At 35.7% G+C, this 11,446-nt stretch overlaps 1 protein-coding gene across 1 annotated transcript; it reads left to right on the forward strand.

The window, feature by feature from the left end:
- The first annotated feature begins 9,123 nt into the window (after window positions 1–9,123).
- On the forward strand, window positions 9,124–10,997 carry LOC137393708 (membrane progestin receptor delta-like). Its single transcript, XM_068080370.1, has 2 exons — window positions 9,124–9,252; window positions 9,376–10,997. The coding sequence occupies exon 2, from the start codon at window positions 9,400–9,402 to the stop codon at window positions 10,369–10,371; it is 972 nt and encodes a 323-aa protein (XP_067936471.1). The 5' UTR covers window positions 9,124–9,252; window positions 9,376–9,399; the 3' UTR covers window positions 10,372–10,997.
- Window positions 10,998–11,446: the final 449 nt, after the last annotated feature.

Raw genomic sequence — 11,446 nt, forward strand, 5'->3', positions numbered from 1 at the left:
CGGTTGCTAGAGATATTCCTCTTCTTACTAATTCAGACATTGAGCATTGTAGTCGACGGACTGGTCTGCTTTTTTACGGTAGTTTTTGCACATTTAGTTATTTATACAAGTAGTGTAGATCATTCTTGCCAGCTCATGCTAACAAGAAAGTTGAGATTTTAAAGTTGAAATAATAACATTATAAAGGACCTACCGAGCCTGCAGAGATGTCAAGTGTTTTTGGTACATTTTTAGGGGCTCAAAGCTTTTTAAGTTCATTGTGATGACTGAAAGATGTCTAATGTAGTTGGAATGTTTTTACCTCCGGCAACCTAATAGCGATGAATATTTTGCATTGAGTGTGAACTATGCCAAAAACCAAGTTAGTAAAGTAACAATGTTGGATGTATTGCTAGAGCATCTTACCTCAGATCTTACCTCAGATAATTTAGAACACTCTAAAAAACTACCTAGTGGTATAAGGGTTTTGAGTGCCTCATTGTTGATAGATTTGGTCATGAATACTTTATGCATTATCAATATTCCAGCATTTGGCTGTTTTAATTACAACATTTATTTGAAATCATTTATTTTAGGATTTGGGCATCATGAGATTACTGCCCTGTTTTTAGGTCTCGGATACTTCTGGGTAGAAAGCTGTTGTAGTACAACTGTTTAGAGGCATATATTGAGGCAGGTTCTCCTCTCTCCGCAGATCTTGTGTGCATTGTAGTTAAAGTTCTATTGTTTGTTATTTTGTCATATGCTGATGATAGTATTTTGTGTCTTTCCTCGTTTGAAAGAATTCTCATCAGGAAAGAAATTCTGTGGGTTTTTCTTTTACGTTCAAGGGACTGTAGTCCCAAATCATTCCTTCCCTCTGTTACACCATGGCGACCTTTTATTCCTTTGATAAATCTTATAGCCTTGTTTTGAACAAGTTCCAGTCTGTGACAAGATACCTTGTCTGCAGGGTCCCAGAGGACATCTGCGTACTCTAATATGGGACGGCACAGACTTAGGTAGGCAAGAAGCTTGGCACGTTGAGGTGCTTGATGTAAGGTGTATTTTATGGAGCCAAGTGTTCGACTTGCTGAGGCTATTTTAGAGGCTATATGATTTGAAAATTTTAAGTCAGACTGTATAGTAACCCCAAGATATTTAATTTCTTGCACGCAGTTGAGTAGGTTTTCTCCAATAGTATAAGATGGTAGCTGTTGTAGTCTGTTATTAAAAACAACAACTTTACATTTTGTGGTGTTAAATGGCATCATGTTTTCAGTTGACCATTTGTGGAGAGCATCAATGTTTGTCTGAAATTTCTCTATGTCTTGGTTATTATTAACAGTGGAGTATAGTAGTGTGTCATCAGCATATAAGCTCACATTGCAGGTGACACATTGGGGTAAGTCGTTAATATACACCAAAAAGAGTGTTCGGTGCAAGAACCGAACCTTGAGGTACTCCTGATGTAACTGGTAGCTCATCTGATAGCGTGTTTTTTATTGCCTCTCTTTGGGATCTGTTAGTTAGAAAGTCCTGTATCCAGTTAACAATGGCAGGATCTAAATCTTTGATTTGATGTAGTTTGATGAGTAAAAGCTTGTGTAGAACTTTATCGAAGGCCTTTTGAAAGTCCAGGATCACTGCATGAATAGTTTTTGAGTTTTCAGTGGCCTTGACAAGTTCATGGTACGTTGCACATAACTGTGTCTCACATACAGTCCTTTCCTAAAGCCATGTTGCCTGTTATAAAGTACAGAGTCAAGTTTCTTATTTAAATAATGTAGGACTATATGTTCCATAATCTTTCCAGGAACGCTTGTAAGTGATATGGGTCTGTAGTTGGAAGCCAGATCCTTTGGCCCCTTTTTATGGATAGGAGTTATGATTGCACATTTCTACATGGAAGGTAATTTTCCGGAGTTGAGAGATGCTTGGAATATGTATTTAAGGCACCGTGCAGTTAACGCAGGATAAACTAACAATTCACATTTACGAATGCCATCAGAACCAGGTGACTTATTGTTTTTAAGATCATAGATAAGTTTCTCTATCCCTTCAGCATTTATTTCTATAGAACTGGTTGTCCACACTATTGTGGATAATTCGTTAGCATTTTCACCCTGACAAAATTGTTGATGGAAGTAGGAGTTTAGCAGCTCAGCACATTGGTTGCTGTCAGAAGTGGTGTTGCCATCTTCTTGTCTAAGGGTAATAACTGGGTGTTGCTCTTTCTTTTTCATATGCAAATATTTGTAAAAGGGTTTGCTGTTTCCTTTGGATAAAGGTTTACACACCTTTTCAACAATAAACTTCTTCTTCATTGTCTTGAACGTTCTCTGATTATCTCTTCTTTGCTGCCTATATTTGTCTAAGTGAAATTGGTCTCCACTGTTTTTGTATTGTCGGTACATTTTACGCTGTTTACTGATAAGCTTCTTTGAGCGATTGTTAAACCAAAGAGGCTGTTCAGGTTGAGGTAGGTATATGTTCTTAGTTGGAACGGAAGCCTCAATTGCTTTTCTGAAATTTGTTGTAAAGATGGACCACATAGCTTCAACATCAGTCATAGAAGTGAGTTCTGTTTCGACATTGCTCATATGCTCCACGAAGATGTCGATATCTGCCTCACGATGTATGCGAATCGCTTTTGTTTGTTTGTTTCCTTTTGAGGTTACATTTGTTGGCACAATAGTTTTTATTTGTAGTTCAGCTGTAATGATAGAGTGTTCACTCAATCCTGGTGTTATAACTTCAGTAGAGGTTACTAGGTTTGTATTGTTTATGCAGACAAGGTCTAAAGTGCTGCCAAGTATATGTGCGGGTTCAGTAATAAGTTGTGTCATGTCGTGGAAAGAGAGGACATCTAGGAACGTTTGATGTAGATTCCGATAGGGTGTTGAGGGAACTGTTCGATTAATTTTCCAATCTATATGGGGAAGATTCATATCTCCTACTAGCAAGATGTTATTGCCTGGATATCAAGTTTGAATAGTGTTCAGAATATGTTCTATATTTTCTATGTTGGGGCATGATATATTTGGCCGGTAATAACAGCTTACGATCAAACTAGGGAATACTTTTACAATAATAATTTCTTCTTGTTTAGTGTCATTGTTCAATTGCTGTGCTTGAAGAGCAGTTCTTGTACAGATAAGCACACCACCGCCATTTATTGTTCTATCATGACGAAAAATGTCCACATCAGGTATATCTATGATTGCTTTAGAGTCAATAGTGTAGTCTAAATGTGTTTCTGTCATGCAGATAATATCAAAGTTGTGGGACATTGTCACAAGATCAGTGGTTTTCCCTTTGACAGATCTTGTGTTAGCAACAAATATTTTTAAACTGTTGTAATAAGTTTCAGTTCGTCTGGCTTCATCCGTTGCCATTCCCCCGAAGACTTACTTTTTTGTTCAATATTTAGATTGCGAGTTCTGTATTCATCGTCACCACTTTGTTTAAGAGTTCTTACAGTTTCTCGAAGCTTATATTCTTGGTCTCGTACTTGAGCACTGACATCTAGTTTACAAACACCTTATCTTCCCTTAATTTGGAGTTGGCTCTTTTGATAAAGTCCCACTTAGATTTTTCATCAGAAAATCTCAGTTTGATTGGTCTGTTGCTTTTTTCTTTGCTGCCCAGTCTTATTGCCTGATCTGGAATATTAAAGTTCTTGAAATATTCCTTGTTCATGAGCTCTTTGATGTCTTCCATAGCAGTGTTTTCTCCTTCAGGAAGACCATATAAAATGGCATTGTTTTTGCGCAATTCTGACTCTTTTTTCTCTAGATCTTTGCTTAGCATTGCTTGAGTTGTAGTTGGATAGTCTTTTTAATGTCCTTGGAGATTTCTAACTCAGGGCTTGCAATCTCAGCCCAAGATTTTCCGGCATTTTTTATCTCCTCAGACGTCTGAAGTTGCAGTGTTGAGACTTTGGCATCAAGACTTGCTATCATTTTTTCAATTGAACAAAGCTTTTGTACACTATTATTATCATGATTTTGATCTAAACCGGGCAAGCAGGTGGTACAAAACCATTTCTTACCATGTTTATCCAGCTTAGTTACAATGACAACCTCCTCTGCTTGTATCCCTTGACAGTTTCCATGATACCAGTGGTTGCAGGAGACACATTGAATCCATTCAAAATCAATCTCATGCTTTTTAGTTCTTTTCTGAGCTCCCGTGCTAGTCGTGAGTTGTGCATAGCACTTTTTCTCATTGCATGATTTACATGACTTTTCTTCGCCGTTGTCAGCTACTTGGTTGGGCTGAGCAGAAGAGCGTGTCATTATTGTACCTTATTCAAGTGAGCAGATTACTGTTTATATGTAATAATATACAATTAATTTACAACAGCTTATATAGCTCGTTGTAACTTAATATACTAAATAAAAGTTATAGCAGTTTGAGTACTATAGTACAAGGATTGTAATTTTTTTATTGACAGAGGAAGGTAGTTGGAAAGAGTGTCTAAATTACTGAGAATGTAGGAATTTTTTTCAGAATTTAAATTTTTGCTGGCGCCATGTTCGACCTTCACCTTCCTTGAAGCATAACATATATAATAATATATACACATAATATAGCATAACTATATGACCCTACTAGTAGAGTCCCACTAAGTATAGCTGCTAGGCACAATGTGATTTCACCCTTAAAAGATGAGCTGTAGAGTGTGTGGTATCTTACATTCTCATTATTTGTTATGTTGTTTGATCTAATAGTATCATTTAATCTAAGATGAACACCAATATACTGTATTGGATAAAACTGACCATAAATTCTCTACATAAAAAATTAATAAATTGATAAAAAGGGTCAATGAACTTGAAATATGTGATTATCTATGTGGAACTTCCAATAAGTGAAAATGGATTAAAAGCTCTATAGAGAATTTATTCTTACCTATCTAATATTTTACTTCTTTTATTCACCGTTTTAAGGATGTTTTTCATAAGACTATTTGGATATACCAAATTTAGGCTTTGCAGCATTTGGCAATAGTAAAAAATAGTAGCAAAATTGTTATATTTTATTACAGTTGGTGATGGCAGGACGTTATAAATTTTTGACGCAAACTATAATAAATTGCCTTGGATTATGTTTACTTGTGATAATTAAAAAATAACAGCTATTCATTCTCTCATTGAGCTGTTTAAAATAAATTTGCAGTTTGTAAATAAGAAATGTTGTCGTTCAAACAAATGGTAGACTAGACAACTATAATGAAATGACTTGAAAATTAAAAAAAAATAAATATAGAATTATTATATTGCAGTTCATTATATATGTACAAAAAAACCATGTTGATGTCAAATGAAAGGCTGTGCATGTGTTCATCATAACCTTACTAATTTGCGTTTTGCAAATTCACTTGTACCAATGATATAAAAATCCTCACAGGATAGGCGGCGGCTATCATATGGGCGGGGTCTAATGATCAAGCTCTGTTGGGATTAACCCGAACATATCACCAAAACAAAAAATATGCTGAATAAAGCCTTTTGTAAATTTACAAATATTATGAACAGTGGTGGTTATTTTACTGATCTGTTGGTTTCATTTTGTTGTCAAATAAGTATAGTTGCCCAATATTGTCACTGATCAGTCAGTTACTAGAGGTGGAACGAGACACGAGACGTCTCGAGTATCGACCTTTCTCGTATCGGTCTCGTCTCGACTTAACTATTGCCAAACTCGAGACAGGAAATAGAACTAAAGCGCCTGTGCACGGTTGGTAAAACATGGCTTCTTGCGGTAGCAACAGCTCCATATATTGTAATGGATTGCGGGCAACTGCCTTATACCCGGTCCGTTACTATTTGTTGCTATTGATTATGTTGGCCACCGAGTCTAATCATGTAGTCCGGACAACAGCCCTGTTAATATACTGTAGTTCGGTTCTGTGTCCTTAAAACAGATATCGGGTCGTATCTAATTACCCTTCGGATAATCCAATTTAATAAATAAGACTTGCGGGTAAAATGTCTGTATTTTATCGTATCGTGTCTAAACACTAATCTGTGTATCGTGTCTAAACAACTGCCCTTGATAAAATTCGGGCCTCTTTTATATATTACCAATCGCGGGTAAAAGTTGCCCGGACACCGAGAAACGAACGAAAGGCCGTGTCGACCATAGTCCGTGTTCGGCTAGCAATGACGTTATTGTTAGTTCAATATTAGAATATACGTGTACATGTATACAGTAATTAATATAATTTCCTGAGTACAATTTAAATATAATTCACACACTACAGTTAATACACAAACAAAACTTAACATTAATGAAACGATAAGAATGAAAGTGTTATCGTGTGTTCTTTTAGTTGCGGTATTTCTTTGTAGAGCGACGGCTATCGGTTTCATTACACATTACATTAAAAAGTAAGACCTATTCAATAGATGGTAAAAATATACATGTACACAGCAATATGTTTATAATAATTATGATCAATAAAGCTCAAAATTCTTAGAATATACAACTTCGGTATTTTAGAGCTGTTTGTGCCACTTTTGTTTACAAAAACTACATGCATATCACTATTAAAATGTATTTAAATCGTTTACACTAGGTGAAAATTCAATTTAAAAAGAGTTTTATCAATTTGATATATACCAAGGTGCTAGTACTTGTGTAGTGAAATCACCACCAAATGCTCATTATTTTACTGTCTCAAGTCTCGAGTCTCGAATTTTTACAAGACAGTGTTTCGAGTCTCGTCTCGAACTTAAAAAACCTGTCTCGTTCCACCTCTATCAGTTACCATTCACAAGCATTCGTGATCTGAATAGTCGCCATTGTGAAATGGCTCACCCAAATTAGGCTTTATATTTAGATTTTGAGTATGAAAACTACACTGTACAGCTTTGCCTGCTGTCCCGTTTTATTGGCCAGGTCAAACAATGTGACAACGATGAAAGACGTTATTATTCTATATTAGGGGTGGCAAAATATTAATTAAAAACTAGGGAAAAAGGACGTTGTTCAGGTGATTTCGGGTAAATTATATTTAACTTTAAGCATATATTACAACCCCTACCAATTTCAAAATTGGTAAAAATAGGTAATTTAAAAAGTTTTATTTTTCATGAATTTATTTGTTTGATTAGGTATTGCCCCTACAGTGTAGAAAGTCAAGGTTTACTGATTCATGGTTTGTTATCCGCGATCGACGCATATCTGCAATAAAAACCTATACCAAAAAACCTAACAAGACAGCGCGACCGCCCCACGAGAACTGTGTTAGCCCCGAAACCCAGGCTAGCACAATCCTAACAGAGCTCAATCATTAAACCCCGCCCATATGATAGCCATTGCCTATCCTTGTGGAGGGTTTTATATCATCGCTTGTATTTTCACCAGTCTGATTGTGCCATAGTTGTTACTGTGAGGACAAAGCAAAGTTTTAGATAGGCAATAAAGTAGATTAAGTTTTATCAGGAAATGAGCTTGAGAAGAAAAGTTAGCGAGACTTATTGCATATCAAGTTTGATAGTTCTTCTGCAAGGCTGAAAATTAAGTTTTTTAAATATATAGTTGGAGAAATTTGAGTCCTATTTTAAGTCTGCTCAGCAGTTTATTGAATAGCATAGAAGTCAGGAGTCATACCACTTACATCGGAGTGACAATTTTCAGTTTTTCAGCACCACCTTTTATATCAATTTTTGTTTCAAACTATCCTTCGTTTTTTCGTGACGTCATTTTATCGTTGTCGGTGATCTTTATAGACAATTTTATCGTTAAAAACACGAAGCTTTTGCAATGATATTTTGAAAACGATGCTTTTGTTTGCAATTTTTTTATTATAGTATCAAAACAACACCTAAAAGTACTATTAAATAAAAGAAAAACTATCGTTTTCTACAAATATGGCATATTCTAAATAATTACATATTTGAATACAAAAATTCGTGAACGAGCGCATGTGTAAACGACTTGATGATGTCAAAAAAACATATGGATTAGGACCAATAGTAGAATTGAGTGACCATAACCAATAGCTAGTAATAGTGGGCAACATCTTTAGGTCAATGATGCATTTAATGCAAAAACAGTATTTGGTGATCATTTTGAGTGTCTAGCTCGGCTATGTTTAGAAGTATATTGGCTTATGCTATTACACATAGAGGTGAACAAAAAATGTGTGTAATTTGGCTATGCTCCAGATTGTAAATGTTTATTTTATTGCAGTAACTTGTTTTTTCTCAGCCTCAAAAACTTTGAGAAGTGATGAAACTCAATTTAACAGATGGCACCTCTAAATATATTGATTTGAAACACACCTTTTCAAATAGTCTTATTTCAGACTCAAGTTGAGCTGCAATTTGCAAATACTTGTAATAAATACTAATTTTTATTGAGATTTTAGCAGTTCTAATTTGTCTAGTGTATTGAGTATATTTAACAAGTTTTTTATATCAACGAGTCTATCAATAAGGTGCCAAGTCTAATATAACAAGTTAAGGCCAGTGTATATGTAGCTTATTCCTTACTTCACCATAAAACAATGTTCCAAGATGTTCAGCAAGTTTTTAAAAATGGCAACTAAAGAATAGCTGATAAGCAGGCACTTTGCTAGGTAAAAACAGGAAACATAACACGTTAATCTAAACAGTAAAATATCTAGACATCTTTTTTGATGAAATGTAACAACAGTGTCCAGTTTTAGCATGTACCCAGATGATTTAATGCAAACAATGAAGAACTTTTTGATAAACTATGTCAAAGGTTTGTGCAGTCAATTGCTAGATATGTATCAGGTTACCATATAGGGAGGGTAGCGAACGCAGACACTAGAAATAGGTGAAACCAAGGTCTTTGGGCTTTTGCAAACGATCTACAGTTCTCTTATTTCTTTGTTGCTGATAAGACTGATAAATCAAGCCTATTGTTATCCTGAATACTATTGCCTTTAATTACCTGCTAATTCACTCTCTACCTGTCTGGCTGACCTATTTAATTACCTAGCGTGATGGCTCGTAATCACAGTATAGTTGAGAGTGTTAAGTATTTGCGTGTAGCAAGATATATTAATATTTGGCAATGGATTTAAGTTATCTTTGCTCTGAATTGACAAATTATTTGCGTTAATCAACTAGTTTTTAAAGAATATATATACTAAACATTGCAGGAGGACAGGTCTTCTAAATGATTGAATCGCTGCCTTTTCCGACACATGCAGATAGCTGGTGGAGCCAGACATTGTTGCGTGAATAAATTCTGTAAGCAGTTGTACTGTTTGATCTGAGTTCAGACAAGGTAAGGCTACAAGGTGAGGAATTCAAAGAAGCTCAAATATTGATTATGTTTATGATTATAGCATTGCTATAATTTTCTCTCTACTCAAACCAAATCATGGCCATTAACCATGAACTGTTGCAGAAACAATACTCAACCAGTTTGACCATGCGGGTTTGTGGTGACAGAAAGCTGCGGGACAGCCAAGTGCCAATAGAATACAGAGAAATCGCTATTCATTCCGGTTATCGTCACCCTGGCCTAACCTTCTCTCAAAGTTTAGAAAGTCTTTTTACTCTTCATAATGAAACATTTAACATCTGGACTCACATCGTCTCTCTGCTGCTCTATGCGGGATATACGTGTCACTTTCTTCTTGAACCACGCTACCTTTCTGACTCGCATCATCATGCGGTTCTCTGTTTGTTGTTTTCTTGCTGCATATTTCCATTCTGCTCTGCCATTGCCCACCTCTTTGCAAGCATGTCTCCAGTTGTACGGCATTCTTGTTTTATGCTTGACTACCTTGGAATTACTATGTATGCATTTGGTGCTTGCATCGCTAATAATATTCACGCACTTCCTCGAGCATGGCAAGGAGGGATTTTTGAGAGGTTTTTTCTTCTGTTCATGTTTATAAGCTGTTTAGTTTGCATTATTGTATCGTGTCACACTAGGTTTATGCCTAGGAACCAGAAGAAAACGAAGGTTTTAAGATTTGGAGCTTTTGCTCTTCCTTACATATTTGGAATGCTACCTTGTATGTACAGGGTATTGCATTGCAGAGAGGACAATTCCTGCCAAGGGGCAACTTACTACAATCAGCATTTTTTTGACACAATATTCACAGTCCTCTCTTATGGCGCACACGTCCCTGAAGTTATCTTTCCTGGATATTTTGATGTGTTCTTTCAGAGTCATTCGATATTTCATGTTGTGGTTGCACTCGGGACTTTCCACCATTTGCAAGGCATCATAGTCGATATGAATACTCGGCCTCTTCATGACCACTCCTTCCTGCCGTGCTCCCCAGCGCTTCCTCTAATCTCTTTAGTAGTGCTTAACATGTGCATTGTGCTTTATTTCATCCGCAAAATGCACACTCATCACTACAAATGTCACAGTGAGCGATCTCACTAGTGCTCAGTGTATAATTGGCTGGGCAAATCAAAATTCTCACGGTCTTCGACTTTGTCCCATTCCTTGTGAATCAATGACATATTTTTCAGATTTTTGCTTTTTTCGATCTATATACAATGCAAACATATTTATATTAATAGTTTTGCAGTTTTTTTATCAATTATTGGGAATATATACCATAAGTAAGGAAATATTTTATATTATCATGATTTCCATTTCTATTCGTTTCATAATACATTTTGATCTTTCTTACAAAGGTTAGTACTAAATCGTGCTGGCTGACAAAGATGGCTGCTGGTAATGCCATCGGTATCTAATATACCAATTATAGATGCTTCTATAAGCATAATTTCAAATATTTTACTGTATTTTCCTACATATTAATCATGGTAACCAATGGTTAAGCCAAACTAATCTGAGCTGCTATAAACATGATGATTGTTGCAGTGTTTTCTATATACAATATAGCAATAAATGCTCAGTTTTTAAAGAGTTTTCTCATATTGTGTGACGATTTTTAAGTTTGTAATCTTTTACATCTATTGCTTCGCAAACAGGTAGAACTTGAAAGTGTCAGTGTTTTTGCTATGGTGTGCTTACAATAAACTTCCACATATCACACTTTACTGGTATCTGTCTGACAAATATGATATTTTAAGAGTAAGAAAAGGGGGCCAATTTACATTTCTGGTCCACCTCTTCTGTAATAGCATATTGTTAGTAAGTAATTGAATTATGGAGACAATTGTTTGCACCTTAGTTATGCTCCACTCAATTCATTCTAATCAAGGGACAAAAGTCGTTAATTGTGTTTATGTTAGACTGTGCCATCTGAAAATGGCTTTGACACATGATATAAAGTATTGAACAAGACTAGAATGTTGCGATACCACAGTCGAGTTGGATGGCGATCTTCCGTCTTAAAAGAAGATACCTCAACTACTACTCAAATATATCTGAAGCATTCTTTGCATTTTTGTCTATTTACAAAGCTGATAAAATCTTTAGTACCTTTATAATGAAGTTGTGAAGCTATAATGTTTCACAGCAACATTCCGCCATTTTCGCGCGAATA

Source organism: Watersipora subatra, chromosome 4, assembly GCF_963576615.1.
Source record: "Watersipora subatra chromosome 4, tzWatSuba1.1, whole genome shotgun sequence".
Lineage (NCBI taxonomy): Eukaryota > Metazoa > Bryozoa > Gymnolaemata > Cheilostomatida > Watersiporidae > Watersipora > Watersipora subatra.